Source organism: Kwoniella dejecticola, chromosome 3 (genome assembly GCF_000512565.2).
Source record: "Kwoniella dejecticola CBS 10117 chromosome 3, complete sequence".
Taxonomy (NCBI): Eukaryota; Fungi; Basidiomycota; class Tremellomycetes; order Tremellales; family Cryptococcaceae; genus Kwoniella; species Kwoniella dejecticola.
Window position 1 is genome coordinate 805,893 of NC_089303.1, and position 25,639 is coordinate 831,531.

The 25,639-nt window shown below is 48.1% G+C and overlaps 10 protein-coding genes across 10 annotated transcripts; 6 read left to right on the top strand and 4 right to left on the bottom strand.

Annotated features, from left to right (window-relative positions):
- Positions 1-1,234: 1,234 nt before the first annotated feature.
- I303_102692 (uncharacterized protein) lies at positions 1,235-2,152 on the bottom strand (the record flags this gene model as incomplete). Its single annotated transcript, XM_018406044.1, has 2 exons — positions 1,235-2,071; positions 2,132-2,152. The coding sequence occupies 2 exons, from the start codon at positions 2,150-2,152 to the stop codon at positions 1,235-1,237; spliced, it is 858 nt and encodes a 285-aa protein (XP_018264538.1).
- A 1,113-nt stretch (positions 2,153-3,265) lies between these two features.
- On the bottom strand, positions 3,266-3,631 carry I303_102693 (uncharacterized protein; the record flags this gene model as incomplete). The annotated part of the gene is made up of 1 exon (XM_065968603.1): positions 3,266-3,631. One exon carries the CDS (start codon positions 3,629-3,631, stop codon positions 3,266-3,268), a length of 366 nt encoding a protein of 121 aa, XP_065824675.1.
- Positions 3,632-5,532: 1,901 nt separating this feature from the next.
- I303_102694 (uncharacterized protein) lies at positions 5,533-6,011 on the top strand (the record flags this gene model as incomplete). The annotated part of the gene is made up of 2 exons (XM_065968604.1): positions 5,533-5,626; positions 5,719-6,011. The coding sequence occupies 2 exons, from the start codon at positions 5,533-5,535 to the stop codon at positions 6,009-6,011; spliced, it is 387 nt and encodes a 128-aa protein (XP_065824676.1).
- Positions 6,012-6,533: 522 nt separating this feature from the next.
- Positions 6,534-7,008, bottom strand: I303_102695 (uncharacterized protein; the record flags this gene model as incomplete). The annotated part of the gene is made up of 4 exons (XM_018406046.1): positions 6,534-6,624; positions 6,693-6,820; positions 6,879-6,919; positions 6,981-7,008. 4 exons carry the CDS (start codon positions 7,006-7,008, stop codon positions 6,534-6,536), a joined length of 288 nt encoding a protein of 95 aa, XP_018264540.1.
- An 840-nt stretch (positions 7,009-7,848) lies between these two features.
- I303_102696 (uncharacterized protein) lies at positions 7,849-9,986 on the top strand (the record flags this gene model as incomplete). The annotated part of the gene is made up of 10 exons (XM_018406047.1): positions 7,849-7,999; positions 8,071-8,111; positions 8,179-8,248; positions 8,344-8,492; positions 8,571-8,722; positions 8,781-8,863; positions 8,934-9,104; positions 9,168-9,340; positions 9,415-9,536; positions 9,599-9,986. 10 exons carry the CDS (start codon positions 7,849-7,851, stop codon positions 9,984-9,986), a joined length of 1,500 nt encoding a protein of 499 aa, XP_018264541.1.
- An 814-nt stretch (positions 9,987-10,800) lies between these two features.
- Positions 10,801-12,618, top strand: I303_102697 (uncharacterized protein; the record flags this gene model as incomplete). Its single annotated transcript, XM_018406048.1, has 3 exons — positions 10,801-11,053; positions 11,260-12,053; positions 12,214-12,618. The coding sequence occupies 3 exons, from the start codon at positions 10,801-10,803 to the stop codon at positions 12,616-12,618; spliced, it is 1,452 nt and encodes a 483-aa protein (XP_018264542.1).
- Positions 12,619-12,908: 290 nt separating this feature from the next.
- Positions 12,909-14,180, bottom strand: I303_102698 (uncharacterized protein; the record flags this gene model as incomplete). Its single annotated transcript, XM_018406049.1, has 4 exons — positions 12,909-13,138; positions 13,276-13,374; positions 13,528-14,037; positions 14,138-14,180. 4 exons carry the CDS (start codon positions 14,178-14,180, stop codon positions 12,909-12,911), a joined length of 882 nt encoding a protein of 293 aa, XP_018264543.1.
- Positions 14,181-15,249: 1,069 nt separating this feature from the next.
- Positions 15,250-17,150, top strand: I303_102699 (uncharacterized protein; the record flags this gene model as incomplete). Its single annotated transcript, XM_018406050.1, has 15 exons — positions 15,250-15,344; positions 15,398-15,444; positions 15,724-15,764; positions 15,829-15,848; positions 15,910-15,928; positions 15,986-16,018; positions 16,076-16,126; positions 16,190-16,249; positions 16,315-16,443; positions 16,531-16,611; positions 16,682-16,696; positions 16,751-16,832; positions 16,906-16,935; positions 16,997-17,083; positions 17,140-17,150. The coding sequence occupies 15 exons, from the start codon at positions 15,250-15,252 to the stop codon at positions 17,148-17,150; spliced, it is 801 nt and encodes a 266-aa protein (XP_018264544.1).
- A 491-nt stretch (positions 17,151-17,641) lies between these two features.
- I303_102700 (uncharacterized protein) lies at positions 17,642-21,791 on the top strand (the record flags this gene model as incomplete). Its single annotated transcript, XM_018406051.1, has 10 exons — positions 17,642-17,806; positions 17,875-18,897; positions 18,964-19,080; positions 19,151-19,492; positions 19,559-19,628; positions 19,701-20,317; positions 20,769-20,902; positions 20,996-21,113; positions 21,210-21,490; positions 21,623-21,791. 10 exons carry the CDS (start codon positions 17,642-17,644, stop codon positions 21,789-21,791), a joined length of 3,036 nt encoding a protein of 1,011 aa, XP_018264545.1.
- A 1,390-nt stretch (positions 21,792-23,181) lies between these two features.
- On the top strand, positions 23,182-25,055 carry I303_102701 (uncharacterized protein; the record flags this gene model as incomplete). The annotated part of the gene is made up of 3 exons (XM_018406052.1): positions 23,182-23,604; positions 23,708-23,797; positions 23,889-25,055. 3 exons carry the CDS (start codon positions 23,182-23,184, stop codon positions 25,053-25,055), a joined length of 1,680 nt encoding a protein of 559 aa, XP_018264546.1.
- Positions 25,056-25,639: the final 584 nt, after the last annotated feature.

Consider the following 25,639-nt stretch of genomic DNA (forward strand, 5'->3'; position numbering starts at 1 on the left):
AATGATGGGATAGATCCTGAATATTGCATTCAGAAGGCAAACTCTCCGTCTCGGTAGCTATATGCCTTAAGCGAAAGCCATCGTAGTGGCAAATTTACACGTAGTCGAGACGGGACTCGAAAAGCAGAAATGATCAAAGGGAAGTCAAGCGAGACCTGTTGCATCTTTGAGCACCATTGAAAGGTACGATGACGAGCAAGCAAGCCAGCTCCTTTACCCAGAATTCCAAACGGGAACTCTTTGCACGTCCCATGACATGACCTCCAGGTCACATTATAAAAGATCGACAGAATACACAAGGGTTCAATTGCGATGTGGAGCTTGTTTCGGCGGCCTTACGGAGATTGCAGGCGACCAACTAAGTCGTGATACTTAGTCGACGTATAATGATATTCGTCATCTCGGGCTCTTCCGATATTAATGGTCTGCATATTCGCATGGGGTGATACTGCATGTTTCGCGTGGTGAATTGCTCAGCCTAGACGACCATAAGCTACTCATGCTTAGTGCCACAGAAATGATCACGGGCTATCAAGGAGAGACAAGCGTTTGTCTTGAAGATGCATTGTCCACAAGGCGGGAACCGATCCTGTTAGGGGCATTGATAAAGGTATAGTTCATATAGACTCGCTGAATTATGGCTGTCTGAATGCAGCAGACTTTCTCAATAGCGTGCAGCTCGATACGTTAGCGTTTTGTAAAGCTAAATCTCAAAACGCAATCACTCTAGAATTCGGAGATGTCCATTCAGTCACGAATTACTCATCACATGTTGCCTCATGCATCATAAACGCAGTGTACCATGCCGCAGACTCGCCAGATATGGCATTAGCTGTTGTCAGCACTCACAAAAGATGTCACAACCACTGTATGCCAAAGTTCATGGTCATGATGTAAGATCAGCGGCGGTCCCATAGTGAAGCAATGTCAAGGGACCCCTGATTGCGCATCAAGAACGAGGCTAAACGTTACATATTGCCATACTGGTGTGCTGAATGCAGTCCCACAGGCATCCGCAAATTGCTCTTAGATGCATGTCAATGTCCCATGAGTAGTGCATATCTCAGGAATCAGAAAAGCTGCTGTAGAATAAACGAACAAGTCTGCTAAGTGGGTTAAGAAATGGAAATAGGCGTCCTATCGCGGCCGAGCATCGGCGAGACACCAGTTGCTATGACCGGTTAACTAAATATCAGATCCAGGCAGATACTCCTTGCAGTACAATCCTCTGCGCTCATCTTCTGCGTCTCAATCTGCCCAAAGCATGAGAGATGGTCGAAGCGACTCTTCCCGTACCGCCTGACCGCTCCGTAGATGGACCGTGCAGTGTGCTGCCTCTCTCCTCGCCGGCAGTAGTTCCTGAATCGACCATAATTACATTGGTCTCAGTATCGCTGCCCACATCAGTATCTTCGCAAGCAAGCTTCTGAAGTTCGAGTAGCGAAGCCATGTCTTCGTCGAGCACAAGGAATTCGGGACCGATGTGCTGAGCGACGATTGGGACTTCCGCTGAATAAGGTCTCGTATAACCGCTGCCTTGACAGGATTGCGGGTGACCTCCGAAGTTGAGGAATTGAAATGGAGCCAGATTGGCGATACGGGTTTTCCAATCCTCGAAGGTGAGCGCTGCCTCTTGGTAACAGTTCGAAGCGTAATCAAATGTTTGATGCTGAGTATTGGATCGAAGATTCCGGTTAAAGACGGTAATGGCAGACTTCGGTACAGCGACGAAGACAGAGCGGACGTATGACGAGGTGCTTGGTTCGTGGGATCCTGTCTCCGGACTGTAGACAGGGCTAAAATTGAATACGTCTGGGTCGTATTTGAACTTTCTGTCGAGGTCAGAAGTGTGGCCATAGAGGGACTGGACTGTGTTGGGCTGCCCCGAATCTGCAGCACGCAAAGTGGCATTTTTTAAACCATTGTGTCGAATGTCATTGATATCTTCCCCCGGCTGTAGATCATGGCGGAGCCACTCATAGTCTGAACCAGCCTGCCTCTCGGTCAGAGTAGTGGGATGAATCAAAGAGCGTTCCTCCACGAACTTCGAGTATAATTGAGATCGCAGTAACTGGTAAATTGCTTCAGTCATGATGACAGCGAGAAAATGGATGTTCGACGTCTCACTTACCCTGAGGCGAGGCGTCGACATGATGACTACTGTTCTGGGTGTTAAGAGTGTCAAGAGAGAAGTAGCTTGAGAAAAGTGGAATGTGGAAAAGAGAGGTGAGCGAGGTTGATTGTGGATTGTACGACTCAGCAGGCAATACGAGGCGGTATATATAGCCAAGTCTGAGGGTTTTTCGTTAGTCTACCTCGCCATACTTGCAACAGGGACTGACCTCCAAAGACATAAAGATATAAAGGAGAGACTGACCACCAAGGAGAGCCACACACGTCACGACTTTGAGGAGGATCAAAGGATAGACTGGCGAGACTGCGACACCTCAACGTAGCTCCAAAGAAGCGTGACTCTGTATATCCTTAACGACTTGCACTCTACCGTCATTGATCGTCATGGTACACAAAAGATCGGCTGACATCATGCGCGAAGAGTCGAGGGCGCTGCGCAGCTGGCCTGCGTTGTCCGACGCCCGGCTTTCCCATGACAAGCGCATGCGATGTTCAGCGATCAAGCGCTCCGAGGCGCTCCCTTCATTCATACGCAGCCACCTATGGATCATACTTCATGCGAGCTGCAGTATCTCGCGGCCCAGTCAAGCTCGAGATGAGACGATCAGCGCTGTCAGGGCTTTCTAAAATCACGGCGAGGGTCGAGTCTCCTCTTTGAGGCGATGCCGAGTCAATGTCCGACAATTTTACCAATAGCATTTGCAACTCTTGAACGATTTCCAATTCAAACGACATCTTTTGTTATGCCCGAAGCCAAGTGAGATTTCGAATCCTCGTCTGTAGCTGAGCATTCTTTCGTCAAACGGTCAAAAATTCTATTGAAGATCTCGACTGATGCAATGCCATCTTCCCCATTTCACTTAGATCAAATACGGCCCTCGCCACCAGTTGACCAGTGCTAAAGATGCCAGCGACCGCGCATGAATTTAGTGAGTCAAGAGAGACGTCAACCCTCCCGCTATCCCCGTTCACTGACTTGAAATAATTGCAGGACCCGCAGCTAGCTTCGTATCGAGACTTCGTAAAGAAATCCGATAACATGATCGTACCCGAAACGAGATATCTAGCAGAGCAAAGCGTCGTTTTCAATAGATAAATGGCAACAGATTGTGATGTGACAGGCCTGTTTGCATCACTGTTCATCTTCTACAGGCGATCCAAGTCGAGCGTTGGTCCTAAGACCCGTGGTAGCATCAATGTAAAGCGTCTCCTCCAGCTCCTCCAGCTCAATTCCATCGCCAGCCTCCTCCTCCTCATCGTCGTCATCCTCCTCCTCCTCATCGTCGTCATCCTCCTCCTCCTCATCTTCGCCAGCTGTCTGCTTCCTCTTCCCTTTCTTCTTCGCTGCTCTTTCTTTCTCAATAGCAATTGCCTTTGCTAAGATCTCGAGGGTACTGAAGCAGTGCTGTCCTACATCCTTGACTGAGATAGTGGCCTTGCGCTTCTTCTTCTTAGCGTCCAGCTGACGCTGGATCACTTCATTCTGTCTTTCCAGCATGGTGTTATCTGTGTAGACTCACTCGAGGGCGCTTGACAGCTTTGAGAAGTATTCTTTGGCTTCCAGAGATAGATCTTCGCCATGATCCAATATGAAGGCTCGATTCTGCCGGGAAAGGGATGCCAATGCAGGTCGAGGCTGGGGAACAGCCTGCTGGCGTCGAATTGCTTCCTCTAGGACCAGATGAGGCATGTAAGGGTGTAGACCGGCATATTTCCATCCAGCTGATATGTTCTGCGATGTCAAGGCCATGGTGCAAGCTGCAGCAAGCCATGAGACCCAGGTGTATCGCTGGACTCGTGTATTGTCATATGAGGCAAAGTGATCGACCTCTCTTGTCATGGACGCTTTCAAGGGGCGAAAGATACCAACATCAAGGGGCTGTGTGACATGGGAGGAATGGGGCGGCAGGATCATGAGGTCTATGTTGTTCTCGATACAGAAAGCTATCATTCGAGCTTGAACATGACTTCCATGGCCATCAACAATCAGAAGGCGGCGTTCAAGAGGGTCGGTTGGTTTTGTGTTCGGCTGGAAGACGCTGATCAGCCATTGATAGGCAATGTTGTTGTTGATCCACCCGGACGCGCTGGTAGACCATTGCCAGCCTTGTATCTGCAGATCTTCAGGCAGCCAGCCTGTATTGAACGATCCTTTTGATTTAAAGATCACAAGGGGAGGAAGCGCAACCCCTGCAGCGCTGACACACTCAACAGTGGTGACCCATTCCTGTCTCCCTGGTATTGCCTTGGTCGCTTTCCTATTTCCCTTCCTACTTCCCAGTCCTTCTCCCTTCTCAATGACCACCATCACTCGCGTCGATTGAGATTCACCAATGGCATAGCCAGTCTCATCCATGTTGTAAATGTTGGCTGGAGCGTAGTGATTCTTGTCCAGAAGGTCTCGTATTTCGCAGAACCAGGGGGCAAGATTCTCAGGTGAGGTTGGTGAGGTTGCAACAAACCGCGTGGCTTCAATCTTCCGAGACCAGACACTCTTGATCTGAGGGTAGCGCTGTCGAAGCTTGTGAAGCCAGGGGCAGCCAAGTGGGCCGAGGAACAGTGTATGGCAGCGAGGAGGGAGATAGCTGGTGTCGCTTGAGCCTCATCTGACTGGCAAGCTCTATTACTTAAGCAGGGCGGAGTGGATGCCCTGTTGAACCCATGCGTCGCATATGATCTATCAGGCATTCTTCTTCGACTGGGGAGAGGATTTGTTGATGTTTATGAGCTTCTAAGCGATTGACCCGTCCAGATAGTCGATGACAGAAAGTTGTATAGGGAATGTTGTTCTCTTGAGCAAAATTTCGCTTGCTAGGTCTGTCTGACTCTGGCATAGACTTCCAGCGATCAACTGCTTGCTGGATGAGGCGTGGGGGTGTCTGAGGCTTCTTTGGGGATTGGGACATGCTAATCTGTTGAGAAAGTCGAAGTCTGAGTAAAGAAGAGGAAGAGGAAGAGAAATAACAATTGCATGGCCTGTGTTACACTAGTAGGGGATCCGTGGTTAAGCACTGATCTCGTTTCAGGTGAAATCTCGTTTCGGGTACGATCATGTTATCATCGACCCTTCGACCTTATCGGGCAAGAAACTCGGAGTCGACTACGTGTATCTACGAGGCGTTCTGGAGAATGATGACCGCCTGGACCAAGTCAAATCAAAAGGTCTAGGAAGCGGGTCTCGACGCCTCCAATCATTAGAACAAGGGATCAGTGCAGACTCGTCCGACGGAGGTCGCTTCAAGAGACCAGAACGAGCAGCCACGTTTGGGCCTGATCCGAAAATAATCACCTTCTCCCCCGTTTACGATCGCCACTTGAGATCGTTCAGGCCATCTGCCGATCCGTCTGGCCGTCGCTCTGTATTCGTGGCTGTTCATCCTGACAAAGTAACTGTCTTCAATGGGTGTCTGCGCGACGTCTCTCGAGACTATCCCCATAAGTACTCTGAATACTGGGAAAATCGATACTTCTCCACTGGCTGTGGCATCCACGAGTATGTCGCTCGTCTCGATTCTTTAAGCGGAAAGCAACAACTCAATCATTCAGGTTTCAAAACTGATCGCCCCGGAGGCATACCGATTGCAGGTGACTCCGAGTCTTACATGGCTCCGTGGTCAGCAGGTGAAAGGACACGACGCACATCAGTCTCAGTCCCAGCAGAGGGCGAGTACGACGATTTCTCAGACTTCAACCAGGAATTCAGGAACCTAGAGTACGACCCCGAGGTGCCTGTTTCCGCTGAATTATTGGAGCGTCACTTGATTATGATCGACCATGAGCTTCTTACACACTCAGCTGATGGCGCGACTGATCCCGGAGAAGGAGGTTACCTCAGACAGACTGATGCGGAGGATGATTGGGTTCGTGTCGAGAAGTAGGGAAAAGCCTCTAGTCCTGTATCCTACGGTTAATTAGGCGCCACAGCAGTCTCAACCTATATAGGACCGGGTTCCGGCTTGGTCATTCGCATTCTTACCCTTTATCAGTATCAATTTCCTTTCATCCTCACTTGGTAGTCCAAGTTACTTGAGCGCATCTCCACGGATTCTCCATGGCAGCATGATGCATTATGGTGCATAGGAAGACTGATACGGGGATATGCTTGGTATCGAATCACCAATCGGACTTTTGATGGGTATATTCACCTTTATTCTATCTATCAACTTGACAATTGAGCACTTCGTCTTGACAAGTGTGTTATTCTTTTATTATCGAGCGTTTTTTTCTCTCCTCCCGCGAATTCGCAGAACTATGCTGATTTCTGATTTCTATCATGGATTGTCTGTCCTCCATGGCTCAAACATCTTTACGGTCTTCCATATTCTCACGTATGCTGATGAGGTCGTTCATCCTGCTCCCTCTCCGTGGTCGTCTTCCCATAATTGGACTGAGGAAAATTACTAGTGATGTATTTCGCCCAAAGGTTCCGCCTTGATCTCGGTATAATCGATCGTGCTATCCTTCTCCTCGTCTATTTCAGCCACCAAGGCACTGCAGCCAACCAGTCAAATGGACTCTGTGAGCTTGGTGTACTGTGTAGAAGTGACGATCAAGCTCACACATTATCACCCTTGATCATATATAGCCCTAATGGTATCATCTCCACACCTTGATCTATCGAGTATTCCCTCTCCACGCAATCTGCCAGTATCAAGTTCGTTCGAGGATCATAGCCTTTCAATTTGCCCTAAGAAAATCTCCTGCGTGAGTAAAGATACACCGCACTGATCCGACTGATGACTCACCACTATTATACGTCCATCGTAAAGAATTACTTGGACGAGATCTGATGAGGCGATTGAGATCAGTCCCAGAACGGGCAAAAAGAATAATCGAGCGCGACTTACGATCAACATAGCTTTCGATAGAAGCCATCGCTCGTAGCTTTCTGAGCTTTGTCTAGCTTGGCCACTCAGTTGAACGGCGTATGAGGATTTGGCAGGAAAGACGGAAGGGAGGAAGACGAGACGAAGATGCAAGGGGGCCTCGAAGCGTTCGTTTTCTGGTAGACAAATGTCTTTCTTCCGGTGTACCGTCTGACTCCCTTCTATTTGACCACCAACAGTGAATCTAACGCTTCAAGGGTATATTTTATTTTGGGATTTTGCAAGAGTTGAGACGCAGGCTGCCGAACGAAGTAGGTCAATGTTTTGCATGCATCTATGTCTAAGACGCGTGTATGTATGGTATGTATGGTGGTACATGGTTGTATTCCCGTATATTGCCGGATTAGGCGTTTGGTGAGTGATTGAATTCTAGGCCCTGAAAGGGGGGCACAGCGCAGTAGTAAATAATAGGAAATAGGAAATAGCAATAAGGAAATAAGGAAATAGGTAAATCCCATTTAGAGTAGGACTTCGTACAAAACAACTTAATCCACCTTCAATCTAATCCAATCTATCACCTCTCTGTTTCTCATTCTATCTCGTCCTATACTTACACACTCCTTACCATCTTCATACTCGCCATCGCCAAAGCCGCTTCGAGCACCGCGGCGAACAAGCTCGATCACAACGTAAAAAAGCAAAATACCCAGTCCACCTCGACAAAGCTCAAGCCCCCTCCTCCCTGTCGCTTCCTCCTTCGCGCGTAATCCCTTGGTCCCTTCCCTTCAGTCCGACTGATCCTCCAACTCCATACACTGTTCATTTGCAGTATCCACAGCTTACTGTCCGAAACAACTCCCACTCATAATTCTCGGTACATATCGATATAATGGCTACGACACACGTTATAGGCTCTTCCAACCCTGGAGCGCATCTCTCTTCGTCAGGTAGCCATTCGTCGAGCTCGAGCAATATCGTAGGTGTACATTATAGGGTGGGCAAGAAGATTGGAGAAGGTTCTTTCGGTGTGATTTTCGAAGGTGTGTCCTCTCCTCTTTCTTCGTTCACGTATGGCTTTGACTCTTATCTAAATCATCATGTCGTGTGATAGGTACAAACCTGTTAAATTCTCAGACGGTCGCTATCAAATTCGTGAGTATCCCCTTTTGCTATCTGTCAAACCCGAATCAGCTGCTGACAGGCTATCTTGGTACCTTAGGAACCGCGTAAATCTGATGCACCACAATTGAGAGATGAATACAGAAGTTACAAGATATTATCTGGATGCCGTACGTGTCCAAAATTCAAACGCATGGACCCCCACCTCGGTGTCAGTCAAATGCGAGAGGATGATGCTTATCGTTCGATGTTTCGTGATGTATAGTCGGTATACCTCAAGTATATTATTTCGGGCAGGAGGGGTTGCACAATATCTTGGTAATTGACTTGCTGGGTCCATCGCTGGAAGACCTGTTTGACATGTGCGGGAGGAAGTTCTCGGTGAAAACTTGTTGTATGACTGCCAAACAAATGGTATGTCCCTGTCCGTCAATGTCAATGGTCCGTGCGTCCAATCAAATCAGTCACGCTAATTTATGGTTATTGGTGCAGCTTTCGAGAGTACAAACGATTCACGAGAAGAACTTGATCTACAGAGATATCAAGCCTGATAATTTCCTTATTGGACGTCCGGGCACGAAGGGAGCGAACACTATACATGTGGTAGACTTTGGTATGGCCAAGCAATATAGAGATCCAAAAACGTAAGGAACCCTCTAAAGTACGCTTGACGTCGACAAGCTGATTGTTGTACTTTCGCAGTAAACAACATATTCCTTACCGGGAGAGGAAGAGTTTGAGCGGAACTGCTCGTTACATGAGTATCAACACCCATTTGGGTCGAGGTGAGTCAGCTTTTGCGAACTCTGGACGCCATCCAGACGCGGCCCTAAGCTGATCTTGCTTTTCTGCTAGAGCAATCTCGTCGAGATGATTTGGAAGCATTAGGCCACGTGTTTTTCTACTTCTTGAGGGGAGGTTTGCCATGGCAAGGTCTGAAAGCTGCGACCAACAAGCAGAAATACGAGAAGATCGGAGAGAAGAAGCAGACTACACCAATTGCAGAATTAGTCGAGGGTTATCCAAGTAAGCTATTTCGTCAGCCGCGATCCTCGAGAGAGATAGCTTATATTCACCTTTTGTGCTTAGACGAGTTCTCTATCTATCTCAACTACGTGCGAAAATTGACTTTTGACGAAACTCCGGATTACGACTTCCTTCGGGGCTTGTTTGATTTAGCATTGCAGAATATTGGGGATCAAGATGATGGGATGTATGATTGGATGATGTTGAACGGTGGTAAAGGTTGGGAGATGAATGGGGTAAGTCAGCTTCCAAGATCATGTCCGACTCGTCGAGACTTGCGAGGTAAGCTGACTCGCCAATGCGTGAATAGCGACAAAGCGCCGCTCAAGCAGAGGTGTCTCGACATAACACCAGAACACGAGATAGAGAATACCGAGATAGAGTAGACAAATTACGGAACGGATCCGCAGGTGCCCAGCAACCGTCACCTTTGTGAGTTTTCCTTCTTTCTTGCTCGCGATTTAGCCGAAGAAACCGGTCTGACGGTGTGAAAGGAAACAAAGGAAATCCGGTGCTGGCAGTGCATTACCGAATGCTTCAAACCAAGCCATAATAGGCGTATCTGCTCCTTCACCCCTCCCCCAATCGAGACGACAATCGCAACAAGGCACCAACAATCCTACATCCGGCTCAGCTCATCCCTTCGCCTCTGCCAACGCCCTTCACCCTGGAACCGCCAACGACTCTTATGACCCTTCCAATGTCGCAATACAGTCTCAAGCGGGTCTACAGGCTATATCACCGATGAACGTCAACGGCCGACCGGGCAATACAGCTGCGAACTCGCAACAAGTCGGAGAGGGCGATTACCATACGGGCGGAAGACAAGAAAAGGGTGGTAATGGATTCATCCGACTCTTGACTTGTGGTTGTTTCCGTTAAAGCATCAAGGGGTAATGAGCCCCTCCGAAAGTTTCGGTCTCCGCGCACAAGATTCTCCTACACCATGTTACCTTCAAATGCGATCCGAGCTCTTTAAAACAATCTCTGAAACCTAGATGCCAGTTTGGGTTCCACAATAAAAGCCATGATTTGGCTATTGCACTTACAATCACTTTAATAATTCATCTTTCCATTCCTTGGATCGCTTTCAACAGTACCAGTACCAGTACCAGTACCAGTACCAGTACCAGTACCAGCACCAGCACTGATAACAGTAATGACCCACGATAAAACTTCCCAGCAGGATTCGGATTCCCAGTTATACAGTATATATACCCTACATTTATTGTTTCTTGTTGACCATGACATAATATATACACCTTGATTATTGCGTATTGATTATTGTAATCTTGCTTCTCTTGTTATATGACTATGCAAGATTGTGATCATGATATAGGTTTATACTGAGTGACCTGTTGCTTTTTCCGGCTGAAAGGTCTTTTTGTGGTCACAGCGGAGGTTGAAAGTCAAACGCGTCATTCGTTCGACTTCGATCGGATTGATTATTTTTGCGACTTTGCGTCGTGCTTGGTGCCTGTACATGTCGAGGATACATAAACCACTCTTTCTTAACATCGCTCGGCGGTCTTACGACGACTAGATCTATCATTACTTCTGACCAAGAGACCTAGATCTCAACTCTCAACTCGCGGTCGTACTTCCCCAATTTCAAAAACCTAAAAGAAAGTTTGACCAACATCCGACATTATTGACATCGATTCTAATTCCCATTTTGCCACTGGAGTATATTTATATGCTGAATCCAATACCGTTCTTCACCCCTTCAACGCCCTTCGGACCATTCCAACCATTGCACGAATATGTAATCACCAACGGCGAACAATTAACATGGGATAACTGGTATCACCTCTTCGTGATTCCGCTGGTTCCTCTATATGTCCAAGCGTTGTTGCTACGCTATGAAGGGACAAGGTATTATAGGATAGCGGTGGGAGTGGTGGGGGCGGTGTTGATAGCTAGAGCGGGGTGTTGTTATAGGTTGACTCGTGAGCCCGACTTTCAAGCGCCCTTCGCCCCTAGACTCGCTCATTGCATTGTGGAGAGCTGTACTGTCTCCATTTGATCATTAAATCAAAGGCACTAAGGCGACTGTGCGCGCTTCGCTTCTTTCTGCCATTGCACCACTGAGCGATTCTCAAAAGTCTGTTAATGTCCCAGCTGATCTGATCCCTCTGTATAATCACGACCACAGAACCATGGCTCAACGCAATAAATAACGGTCTGGGAATCGGGACGATGCACCTGGTAGCTCGATATCTCGAATTCAGCTTCATCGAAGGCCCATTGTTAGACCGATACTTCGAGGCGAAGGGCAGACATCCCTTGATCGCCGCTCTGGACGTCGCTGTCAATGCCCGTTGGATAGGATTGGGCGCTATAGATCTAGATCAAAACGGCAAGGTTGATTCTGGACACGCTCATCCCCAAAAGAACGGCCACATATCACCCTCGAAAGACGATACAGACGTCATTGACGGCGGAATTGAACTGAGTCAGCGGCATCAGAGTATACCTAATAACGTCGAGCGGGTGAAAGAAAAATGGTTACCCTGGCCCAAGGTGAAACGGACCCGCTTCCAATCAGTCAGAAGACACCTATACATCGCTTTGAGAAACTACGTGATCTTCGATGCCTGTTTACACCTAATACGGCACTATGGACCTAACACGATCGGAGCGGACCATCCTGTACCCAACGCCTTATACAAATTCTCACATGAAAATCAGTTCATTGTCTTCCCGATATTGAAAGGAGTCATAGGGGAGGTGGTAGCCCCGTGGTGGCTTGTAGAAGTGATCACTGAGATCAGCGTAGCCACTGGTGTCTGGCTGGGTATTGCAGCGGGATATCATCTCTTAGGTGGGCTACTGGTAGCTAGTGGATTGTGGGAGACGGAATCGTGGGAAGTGGATATTTTCGATAATCCCCTGGCATCGGATAGTTTGTTGGATTTCTGGGGGAAGAGATGGCATCAGTTTTTCAGGGTGAGTTTGTGGTTTCCAACTTATCACCCGCTCTTCGTCAACCATTGCCCATATTTCATCCTCCATTACATCCATGAGGACAATATGAATATGGAACTGATTTTCAAATTGCATGAAATGTCGGAAAAGCTGATAATAAAACTTTCTTCGCCGTCTTCAGCACCACTTCATCCTATATTCCACACTGATCTTACGACTCCTCCGAATCCCCATCAACTCAGGGACGATCCTATTCACCTCTTTCGTACTATCAGGGGCGATGCACTCCATCGGCCAATTCACAATGACCCCCCATCCACCACTCTTACCTATCTTCCTGATTTTCCCGCTGAGCGGACTGGGCTGTATCGCCGAGGTATTCTTCAAACGCACGACAGGACGTAAAGTACGAGGACCATGGGGCAAGCTGTGGACCTGGGTGATGATGCTTAGTATAGGTAGATTGGGGACGGTAGCTTGGTTAGAAAGTGGTGTGGGAGGTAGTTATTTGACTCCTCCCGCGGCGGGACGGTGGGTTACTGATAATTTGTTGGATGGGATCTTGGTTGAGATGAAGCGGAAATGATTACGTGTGTGTGGGCGTGATGTGAGTTGCGTTTATTCCTTCTGTCGACGTTTTGGATTGGTCGACGTGTTGGAAGCTGTCAAAGATGGTTATGATACGACAAGACATGATGTGATAAGTTCCTGACGTGCGTGCTTGGATAGAGACGGCCCCTTAAAATGTTTAGATATCTGTATATACTTTGAGCACGAGTACCATATCGCATAAATCGGAATAGAATATATCGCATGTATGCATATACATATATACAAATATACAAATATACATCAACCCTTTCCCAAGTTTCGTACTCAGTTGATCGTGTAACCACCATCCACTACCCAACTTGCACCTTGTACGAAGCTCGCCTTCTCCGAACTGAGAAAAACTACTACGTCCGCGACTTCTTCGGGCGTGCCCATGCGTCTCATGGGTGCGATATTGACTGATTCAGTCAGATCCATGGGTCTCTGCATATCCTTCTTACCCTCTATCAGGGCCGGTCGGAGAGAGTTGTCGGTCATTGGGGTGTGTATTATGCCTATTTCATTGCATGGGGTCAATATTGACGATCGATCTACTGTCACATACAGACGCAGAAAACGCGGTAGTAAATCACGATGAAGAGGTAGAACGTGCGATAAGATAAGTCGAGAAAAGAGAGGCGTAGACGCTCACCTGGACAGACGGCATTGACTCTGATTTGGTATGGCGCAGCGTCGATCGCGTCGCATCTTGTTAGACCTATCACTGCTGATTTCGAGGCGCAGTATATGGCTACAGACACGATATTGAGAGGATCAGCGTTCTTCTGTCTTCCTATTACAGATCCTCAAGCGATGATGCGAGAAAGCATTGCATCATTTCCATAATCAAGTAATGGAGTGTGTCGATCCCAATACTCAAGAGGGCTGAAGGAATCCGACTCACGAGCATCAGGTCGTCCAACTATACCCAACTGACTCGCAATATTCACTATACTTCCTCTTTGACCCCTACCTTGCGCTTGCATTTGCGTTTGCGTTTGCGCCTGCGAGCTTATCTCTTGGGTCTTCATAATCTCTAATTCCTTCTTGGAGCAATACCACAAGGCCCTATAATTGATATTCGTGATCTTATCGAAATCACTGATACTACTTTGATCCGACGGCTGGTTGTTCCCTGATATACCTGCATTGTTGATCGCGTAATCTAATCTACCGAATTTGCTTCTGACTTGATCGAATAGGTGGTCGATAAATCGCGTGTCGGAGATATCACCGTCTAAAGCTAAGATTTCAGGCGGTATACCTCCCGCCCCTGCTGCTGAAGAAGAAGAAGAAGAAGAAGCAGATTTGATAGCGTCGACTGTCTGAGCGAGGGTTTTGGGGTTTATATCTGTCAGAATCAGTTTGGTGGCTCCTGATTTGGCGAATGCGCGGGAGATGGCGGAACCGATGCCTGATACACCCGCATACAGTCAGATATCAGCTCAACAGTCCAGCAGAATATTTCGAGCTGAATGGAGATGGTAGAGAAAGAGGGGAAGGAGCCGACTCACCACACCCCCCAGCACCGGTGATCAGAGCTACTCCTGACAACATGGTATTCGCCAGATCGGACGCGCGGGTAATTTAGCAAGATCTGTGCTTCGAGGTTTCGATGAGATGCGAGTTGAGTCGTAGATCATTCAAGTGTAGGGCTGGCCGAAATATTGGAGATGGTTCACGTCGATGCGAGATGATGAGAACGACGAAGGAAAAGGACTACAACGATGAGATTTGATACACCTCCCAACTTCGCTATCTTATCGCGTTAACCGACTTCCGGTCATTTTCCCGGGTACCGTTCCCGGGGAAGACACGCTTGCTGCTTGTTATCCGAGTATCCAGTAAGTTACTCATCTCGCCACATCGCAAGCTGAGTCTTCGTTCAGCTTGAGTGCTTATAGCTCTTCATCTGCTGGCGAGCATGTTGATGGCCTTCCTGTTATGACTACCCGAGTGTCCGAGGTCGTTGACCATATTTGTCAGGATTAGGGCGTGCCAGTTGATCCGTAAATACCGGAGTATAATTCCCTTGACTGCGCCGGTCGACTCCGCACCAGCTCGTATGCACTGCTACTGCAGCATTGGGGTGATCAACTCTGAACCAACCCTCTTCCCATCAACAGATAGTCCTGATCAACTTCGTCGAAGAGCGCGAGTGCTGTCTCTCATCATAGGTGGAATTTGTCTTGCACGAATATGGCTTAGCCTAGCTTCGACCGGTCAAGCTACGATGACACCTCGGGATTGGAAATGGGACCGGGACCGTGCATCGGGTCACTGCTATGATATAGGGACCATGTATGAGGTTGATCGATATTCTACGCACGCAGCAGATCCACAGCGCCAAATTCGAGATTGGTACAACAAACACACACACACAGAGCACTGCCTTTGATCTAGTCTATGTCAACATCAACATCAATATCAGCCAGCTTGCATCATATCAACTGACTTTTCAATACTTACATCATCCGATCTTTTCTCTTCGCTACTCTTGCCACCACATCTTACTTAGTTGTGATACCTGTAGGTATATCCCCATTTGGATACACACTCATATCACTCAACACACCGCATCCGAGACGATCAGTACGAATTGGGGTCGTCCACAACTACAACCAGAATGTCACCCCTTCCGATCGATGTTACAGATCCGAACCTACATTATATACCCCGACGAGCTGTTGTGGACACCCTAACTCCAAATGCGACTCAACGGTAAGCTGGCGGTTGTTGTGCCACAGCCCCAGCTGACGATTCGGATATGTCAGTGTTACATTGATTGTTGCGGCTTGTTATGTGGTAGCCATCGGAATACGTGAGGGTTTCCTCGACCGTCGTCTCCTGCTTCGCGACGCTGACAAGTGAATTCTAATCGGTAGTGGTACGTGATGGCGCTCTTTCATGACATGATCGCAGTGATGCGAGATCGCACTGATATAATGACCGTTGCTTGTTGATTCAATAGTGGTGAGTACAGCTGCAAGATCGATGTGCATGAGCCAGAGCTGATCCGACTTCGCAGGCATGGTATGTGGCTGACTCAGATAGCGATACCCCGACGAGGTAGCTGATTGATCACTGGATCCATCGGTAGTACCCATACTGGAAAAGGTTATATACCCTTTCAAGCTTCTAGTAAGCATATGTTTGCGTACTGTTGCTTTCCCGGCCGTAGTGGGCTGACGGACTGTACTGCCAGACTGTAGGAATGCATGAAATGTGAGTGACAGCGATCTTGACACCTGCGACTTAAGGCGTATACTGACAGAATTGGATCCAGGTCGCATGCTCTGGCTGGGGTGGGTTCCACTTGCTGCGGAATCGTGGCCTATCAGCTGAACGTCGAGTACCCGTAGGTGCTCACATGCGCGTCCGTCGAGAAAATCACTGTAAGCTGTGATTCGCACATGCACCGGGCTTTAAAACATGGGCTTATGTCGTTCCAGCTCGATCCCCAAGAAGGAGGTTCCACGAGAATGCGAGGAGGTATTCCAGCGGTCAGTCAGCTTGGAGATCTGCGGAGGAATATAGAGCCCAGAAGTAGCTGAGGTCATGCATAGATCACCTTGCCTGCGGGGTATCTAGGTTCATCGTTCATCGGAGCATGTCTGATTGCGGTCGTGAGTACCTACATCAGCCATCTGCCAGGACTCTTCGCTGATTCTTGAGCTTAACTTGTGAACAGGGGTTCGATACAAACGCATCGAAAGTGGCTTGCTTGATCCTGGCGTTCTTCTGGATATTGACATTGTGGTGGGCAAGGTCAAGTTGGATAGCATGGGCTACCATTGCTCTCATGGCGGCCTTGATCGTGGTAGGCATCTCCGTCCACACAATAGCTGACTGGCAGATTCCACTTTCATCAGAAAGGTCATTCAGCTGATGCTGATATGGGACATAGATCACTTGGCTCGTAGCTCATTCAGTGGCTTTACGATTCTTGATCCTATTTATTGGGGTCATGTCTTGTTTATACGCTATCGTCAGTCAGCTGTGTGACCATGCGCATCCTGACGCAGTATGTAAGCTGACAACTTACTGTGAAATGACAGTGGGACATAGTCGATGTAAGCTGTTGATCGAGGGATTTCTGCATCCAGCTTATACAGTCTGAAAAATAGGATACCCTCGCAAGGAAGGTCAACACATCCGACGCATCGGAGTATGCGAATATGATAGGTTGCTGTGGATCGCGGTTTTGGGGTAAGTTCTCACTGCGATTCCGGATGCCGAGAAGCACTTCGTTACGAAAACATCGCTGATTCTTGCTTTTTAGGAGCGTTCTGGCTCGTCATTTCGTGTGTTTGTGCGTACTGTCCAGGCTTTCTGTCGTGTGTGCCGTGAGCTAATGTGAGAGACCGTAATAGTCTTCGCAGCGGGAATACTTGTTGGCATAGCGGCTTTCAAGGACGATTGGGACACACAGGCTGCCAGAGCTGACGATTTCTTAGGAGGTGAGCTTACTCGGCCTCAGGTAAGAGACGCAGCTCATTTAGCTCGATTCCTATAGGGACACCGTGAGGTCGTGACAAGTAGTAGAAGGCAATGTGTGATGAACTCAGCATGCATGTCGATTCTGACTCGGGAAGGGAAAGCCACAAGTCTGAAACAGGTGTAATTTACTTGACTCGTGCCTAGATTGATTGTGTCTGTGTGGAATGGTGCAAGTAGTTTGTAGTTTAGCCGCAGATATTTTGTGAGGATGTTTCGGAATAGCTCTTCATTTGACTCCTGAATTCTCAACTTTTCCCCTTTGGCAGACATGAGCATACGGCACCCTTCACCGTCTGATCACTTCGATTCACGGCTTTGAAGAGTCTTGCAGTATTCCGGACACTTGGCTGCGATGAGAGGGGCCGATTAAGGATTAATTCGAGCTTGGAGTTCCGAAGTGCTTGTTCGACATCGTTACAACATACTCCTTCACTACGAGTACCGTCAATTGTCCTATCCTTTCAGCTTCATCCACCAACTCACTGAATACACGGACACTGCATGGTCCTCATGAGAAGATGGAGGCTGTTCGACCTGCCCCAGCTCACACTCATACCGTGCAGCAACTACACGTCGATGCCGACGAATTACCTCCTCCACCTGCCCCATTCCCTGTAGACCAACTTGTTGCTTCCGAGTCAACAGACGACGGTGGAGTGTCGCAACAATCTGAGCGGTCAAAAGTATGTGCGATCTGCCATATCCATAATCTGCACTGAAGATACATCGCTAACGCTGACTACCATCTTAGCAAAACGTCAGGAATTACCTCGCTTCGGTTCAACAATCATGTATCAACGCCCTCTCATCACTCTTACCGTCCGAATCTTCCTCTTCCAGCAATATCTCACCCTCGACTGCCCCTCTTCCTGCGGCGAACGCACGGCTGGCAGCAGCTCTGACCGGCTTGTTGGAAGTGACTTACGAACTAGATGACCTTTTACCCCCTTCTACCAATATCACACCCTCGACCGTACATACCGAAGCCTTTCCTGATCAAGATACTGAAGAAGACAAGGTCCAGACCTCCTTCAATGCGCTGACGAGTCTACTTGAAGGGCTCCAGCATGCTCGCTCGACGGATGATCAGATCATGAGCGGCAATAAATCAGAGAGAAATCAAGGAGGACTACACCCAGCTATCAATGTAGTGAGGGAGGAATTGGCTTGGCAGAGATTAGAAAGTCTCAGTACAGCTGTCGTGGGGCTATCGCAAGGTCGAGTGTCTTCCGAAGTAGTATCAAACGGGAATGGACATACAGAGTCGAATGGAGAAAGCAGTCTACCACCTGCATATCAACAGTACCTCGATGCGCATACCCATTCTGTCCAAGAGAGCGACAACTCGTCTGTCCTACCTGCGTACCATGATATCCAGACTGGACAGGAAGCAGGACCCTCTTCCCCGATGAAAACCAAACCGAACGATGTCGAACCGCCTTCTTCACCATTGACAGATCAACGTCACCCAGCGACGAGGGAGAAGATGATGTTGGAATTAGATTCGTTGACTTCCGCCATAGAGAGATTGTCCTCTGTAGCACCTCGACTGCATGATCAACGAGTCGAGATGCGCCATGCATCTTCAACGCGCTCGAAATCGCTGACGACCAACGGAGATAGTCTGAGTAAGGAAGATAAGATCAAGTTGGAGAGGCAGAAGATGAAAGAGCTGGAAGAGATTTGGGATAAGATTGAAAGAGCCCATGGAAAGAGGCGAATTAGGGTGGAGGATGGACAAAGGGCCGATGGGGAAGGGTGGGAAAGGCGAACTGTGAGCCCCGTCTACCATGCAATATCACCTTAAAATAGAGCTGAATCCATTGCATCAATAACGCAGAAAGAACGGTTTATAAATAGGATTGTAGATCAAGCTGAAGCTCGGAGATTGGATGATCAGGACTCTATCATGGGTACTGTAGATGCCGAACTGGCTCGAGCGAGAGATCTGAGAGATGTGAGTCTTCTACTGCACATTCTACAGGCATTCGACAGAGGACATTGCTAAACAAATTGAGGCATCGTAGCGAGATCACTTCTTGCGGGATCTGATCGATTCAACCGAAGATCGAAGATTGGATAATCAAGATGCGACAATACCAAAAACAGCCGACCGAAAAGCATCCCTCATTGAGAATCTTATAGAATACTCTAGTTCAGGTAGATTGCATGATCAAGACTCGTTGCCGCCCACTCCTCGTTATGGAATCAACGGTGAGAAGGTAGAAGACCCTTTCGAATTAGTCACCGTACAAGACTTTTTAGCTAGTACGGGACCCGACCGAAGGCGTTCTCTAGGAGGAGATGCGCTGTTTGAGAGTGTTAACGGGGAAGGCAGCGTAGGCATGGGACGATCAAGGAGTAACTCTGTACCTCTTGACGAGGGGATCAGCAAGAAAAGTCCTTCGGGGAGATCTACTCCGACGACCTTTAAGAAGATTGCCGGGATGATGAGGAGGGGTAGTGGTCAGATCAACCTGGGTCTCAAGGCAAACAACGGGATTGGTGAGAGAACTTTTGATTCACGGCACATCAGTTCACCATCAGCATCCGAGCTTATATTATCGATTCCATCAGATGCCAACAATATAGCTTTCATCGCCGAGCATCAAGAGAACCTCCGTGCTGTACAAATCACTCTGCATGGAGTCGGCATCTCATCAAATTTGGAGCTACAATTGGAAACCGGCTTGAACCGCGAGGAAGAAGCGATTATTTCGTCAAAAAAGGACCCTTCCATCTCTGTCCGAATCGCATTACCCACGCCTATTCAGCCTGGACAATCTGTTTCCTTTACACCGCAATCGCTCCATCTAGAAGCGAAACTTGTGGCTCAGCCAATCCCGGCCTCGGCGGTGTCCCTCTTACCGTCTTACCCTCTCTCCGCACCTGATCTCAGGACAATTCGACCGAAAGTGATCTGCTGTACTTCCTGCGAACGTGAACTTGCCTCTTTGCCCTTGGAAAATCTGGAACAGGCGTATAAGGATTTACCGAGTGAACATTGGGCGGAAATGATGGAGGTTTGGATGTGTCATAATGATCCTTCTTTCACCGCGCGGCTTTCCGAACGGACTAAGGAGGGATTCTGGCCTCAGAATGGCGGGGTGCTAGTTGGGGGAAGTTATCTCTTGATTGGCCATGAGCGAATAAACGAGACGAACATCGATATTAACGTGAAATCTGATAACCAGGTGAGTAGATCGATTCCAAGCTGTCTGTCCCCACCAATGCTACCGCCATTGTTGCATATTACGATGGGCTATAAGAAGGTCTTCATCCTTCTCAGTGGATGATCCCATTTATCCTCCTTTTGCACCATGAAGCAAGCGCGCTTGACGAAGCTCTTAGTCAGTTTTGTTCAGCTCGTCTCATGGTGTAGGGGACAAAAGGAAATTTGGGATATGAACTTGGTGCTCATTGTGACCGGTTCTTTTGACTGATACAAAGGTCCTATATCAATTTGTCTATCGACGGTCTCGGGATGATCAAACTTTGATCCATGGAGTTTCAATGGATGAAAGCTACTCCCAAGACTACATTTTTCTGTCTCTTCTTGCTATCCCGTTCGATCGAAACAGCCTTGATAAGCGAAAAGCGAAAAGTCGGCTGACTGGTTAACCTGCTTTGGCCTGGTATGGGTAGACCGAGCCGTGGAATAGAGTTTTCTGTCGGTGTGGTGAAGTCCTTGGCAAACAACGATCGAAAGATGAGAAACCCGGTTCAGGAACTTTGAGGTTGAGTAAATGGGCGGTGGTCCTTCTGAAGGAGGATGACGAGTGAGTGTCAAGCCCTGTACGATTTCATCGTCCGAGATAACGTACTCGATGCAGTCGCTCTGGCTAAACGAGGTCACATTTGATTACTTGCAGATACGTCCGATTCCCACTTTCGGTATTCGTAGTTTCCGACATGCTTGAATTATCACAAGCTCACGCAAGCCATCGATTCATCGTCTCGGAGGATGAGACTGGCGATAAAAGGGTATATGTGAGTCGAGTCTGCCATCGGACTCTTGAGAACAGATATTGTCAATCAGTTAATCCGAATTCAAATACTGAGGATGGATCCTGTGCTTTTTCGTAGATGTGGCTTTTCAACCCTTCCGTCAAAATGTCATATGCCCGCTCGACCGAGCCGTCTCCTATGCCCTCACCATTACGCAAATCCATCATGCTAGACCGCGAGGAGAAACATAGAGTGTCGAGACGATCTTCCATCGCTTCTTCCATCGGAGGCAAATCGGCTTCTGTAACTCACGCTCAAAAGACAAGCGCCAATGGAAATGCTGGTTCCATTGCTACTCAGAGAGTATTGAGAGCAGCTAAGATCATGTACAAGGTTGTGGATCAATCGAATGATACAGAGTAAGTCATCATTCCCGTAGATCGCCTTCCCCCAAGTCCCTTGCACAATACAATGTCTGCGTCATTTTGCGACTCGTTGATGTATTGGAATGAGACGAGACGACGAAGGAACAAGCTGACAAGAGGTAATAGACTGGACGAATTGCCTGGATTCGGGGCTGGCGGTCAAGTCGAATCGTTATCTTACCCTGCAGGTGTCTGCGATAGGTTGATAGCCTCCTTGAGGGAGAGTTCGATGGTGTATCCCGTCGGGAGGAGATCGATGGGTGCCTTTGATGTTGGGTTCTTGGAGCGCATCTGATGTGGTCTCCTTGTACCGGGTACTTAGTACTGTTGAACGGTACTCTGCCTTCTTCAGATTGCATGCCCAGGATGTGAACGTATATACCCCTGTTGTGACTGTATGAGCGATACCCTGCATTCTACTGTCTCATACCTGTTTATATTGTATGATCTGTAGACAACGAAACCGAGTACGGAATGTTTGACGAAATTTGCATGCAAGAGATGGAGATTATTATGCTTTGCAGGATATTCTTGCTCATGCGGAAACCTTAGGTACAGATGCGATAGAAGCTACAGTCACAATATTGTGACCCCTTGATATTGACGGATCATTCTTTTCATGATCGCTTCGCCATGCACTCACTCCGTATGCTTGTGCTTGTCTACTTGTATGCTTACCTCATCATAACGATCCTGTTTTGTATTCCATGAAAAGAGCTGATTCTGACTCGACCCGAGACATATTTCAGAAGCATCTTTCTAAATCCGAACACCTCTCTCCCTTTTCAGGGTATGGAGTAACCTGTCCTCTATTTCCTCTAATTCCTTCTTCCTTCTTTCGCTCTTGGGTGTGGATGTGGGAGTCGGCTGTATTACCTAAAATAGGAAAACGTTTATAAGTACAAAGTCACCCTGCAGGATTTCGGAAAATTACCGACATAGGGCAATTTTTTTCAAAACATGAGCAATTACTTACTGCTGCCAGAGTAGTAATCAGAAGTTAGAAGGACGGACGCGACTTACAGAAGCAGCGCGCGAGTACGAGTACGAGTGCAGGAGTTTGAGTGAGTCTTCAGTTATGATGATGACAGATTTTTAGACATGTGTTTTTACGAGTGCATCATACATGATCTTATCCTACATCAGCAAACTACTCAGTTCATCATAGATAGACCATCACACTTCTTAGTTTGAACGGAGCCCATCGATATCGCCATACATACCATACATACCATACTTGAAGGATAGATTTGCCGCAGGAAATAGGAACGCGTCACTTCCAAGCTAGGAGATCGTAAGAAAGGGACGGCGATTATTTCGCACACTCGCACATTAGCACACACTTGCACAGGTACACCATACGACCACCATCAAAAGAAGTTTGAAAGGATAGGAAGAAAGCAAGAGGAAGCGATACACGATCCCATCAATACACGAGCCACGCCTTTGACGCGTACTAGTATAGTAGACATACACGCCCTCACGCTGGAGTATAGTCAATCGTTCCGACATCGAGGCGTATCCCCACACCACACCGTCTACACCGTCTACAGCGTCATCAGTGTTCGCCGCCGGTGTCACTGCTATCGCCATTGCCGTGATCATCCGCCGCATGGCGTACGGAGTACGGTCCAAAGAACAAAGCTTTACACGACCTCGACTGAGCACATCGTTAGCATACCACGATGTCGACGCATTCGCCGCCTTTAGGAAACGACACGGCGAATTCATCGACCTCGAACAAGTCAGCAACACCTCAAGGGATGACTGAAAATCTACCCATCGACCGCGTTAGAGCTGTCGACAACGAAGGCATAGCGAGTGCCAATGCATATATGGAGGCGGATGCGGGGAGACATGCTCAAGGGCAAGATCGAGATATAGTTATGACTTCGAGGGAAATTACGCCGTCATCTCCATCCATCAGTGCTAGCGGATCAGCAAGTTCACCAAGATCCGTCTCTGTATCTGCGTCTGGATCTGGCTCCACATCGGGCATTGGGTTGGGCGAGAGTAGTCAAAGTACGATAGGGAGTAATGCTGATGACCATGCACCGGGCGTCGGGATGGATGTGGACAGATTCTTGAAGAAAGTCGAGATGGAGAAAGTGAGTTGCATCACGAGACGGCCTCCAAGACATGTCACACCAGCATGGCGGAAGCAGAAGTGCTTGTACACCAGATGATCTGAAAGCTGATTTACAATCGCAGAGAATGCTTGCTCTGCAACAACGCCTAGAATTAGCGTCGATCAAAGCTTCGAATGGATGGACTGACATGTCAATCAAAGAGATTGAAAATGTGGGTCTTTTCTTCTTCCCCTATCCAATCCAGATGCACAAGCGGACACAAAGTGTACTGACCGATCTTTGCTTGATCCCGAATTCAACAGAGACTCCCTCCCACACCCCTTCGCACGCGCAAGTCGTCCTTGCACCCTGCATCTCCGATTGCGACCTCCCCTACGAGATCGTCAGCCCTGCCATACGAGCCCCCATCTCCTTCCAGACCATGGCAACTCATCGACGTGCTATGGCAGCCTCTTCCACCTCCGTCTCACGGACGATACCCGCCTTCCCCTTCTAGCCCGAAGAAACGCTCTCGTACAGACGATCACGATCTTCATTCCAGGCTGAGTGTAAATGGCGCGGGCTACCCTTTGAGCCCTCATCGACATGGTCAAATTCAGAAGAGGACTCCAGCAACTGTGGCTGGCTCAAGTGGGATTCATAGACGAGCATCCAGTTCGATATCCACCAATCTGGAAAGAGCGATCAACATGCACGGGAACAACTCCAGTCGTGCTGGACCCTCTTCGCCGTTGAGATACGGCTTCGAAGATCGAGATATCGTACCGAAGAAGAAACGCTCACAATCTCATTCGCATGCGCACCATTCGTATCGCCGTCAAACACCGACCACAAGCCAAGATGTCGATGCTGCCAAAGCGCTCACCCACATGTTATCTTCCGGCGGTCTTTCAGACGACGATGTCCACCTCAGCGGATCATCTCGCCGACAATCGGGTTTGAGTGCTCCCTTGTTACCTGCTATGGGATCTCAATCTTTACCTATACCTGAAGCTTTCCAGCGGAACGGATCAACGTCACCTTCGTTATTACCTTTGAAATTACAACCAGCATCTGCGGGCACGCCTCGTTTAGGAGGAGTGTCGGAAGATCTGAGGACGCCGAGTTCGCATACGAGACACCAGATACCGGATAGTGGAAGCTCAACGACGACCCTGGAACAACGAGATAGAGGAGAAGAAGATAAGAATGCGGCGGAACTGATGATGTTCCTAGCTCATTCTCCGTCGCCAATGAAGAGAGTCAACACGGATGAACGGTCGGATACGAAGTTGAACTCGGAAACAAACACAAATGCGAAACCGAGCTTTGGTATGGCTGCTCGTGTCTTATTTGCTGATTCGGATACCCCTCCCTCAATGGAACAGGTAGCACCGGTTCAACGTAAAGAGGGGTCTGGGTTTGCGCACAGTAATTTAGTGCTTGCTCCGCCTATCACGCCGAACACTTCGAACGACGCCGGAGCTTAGGTGTCACATCGTGGTGGCAGTCTAGAGATAGAGCGAAGCTAGGAGGTGCGAGTGAATAATGATTGATCAGTGCTGTTCGTGTTTCTTGTACGGCTAGACGTGTCTTGTGTCTTGGACCTTGTATTTTGTATTGTGCTTGATTGTCTTTCTTAGATTTTGATCTTGTTGGAATATCTTGTAGCCCTTTTTGTCTTTGCTTACTCTCCTTTGCAGATTATATGTATCATCGTGTCATCGTATCATCAATCCTCTTCGGCTTGTTCTATAATTCCGATGCAACGATGAATACCGAATAATTCAGTAAACCTAACCCATCGCAAAATCAAAACAATGGTAGCTTAGGAAGATTACGTAAATTGTGTGTGCGTGTGTGCAGTCGAGAAGGGTAAGTCAAGTTAGTCACTTAAATACTGGTACTGCTATTCGGATCATGACCATGACGTCGTTGTAGGCTTTTTCCCCTTTTTCCCCTTTTTCCCTTACCGATTTGATGGGTTCAAGGCGATTATCTTCCATTAAGCAAGTAGTGATTGTTACGCCAACTCTCCGAATCAGGCAAAAGAAGAAGAAGAATATTGATGGGA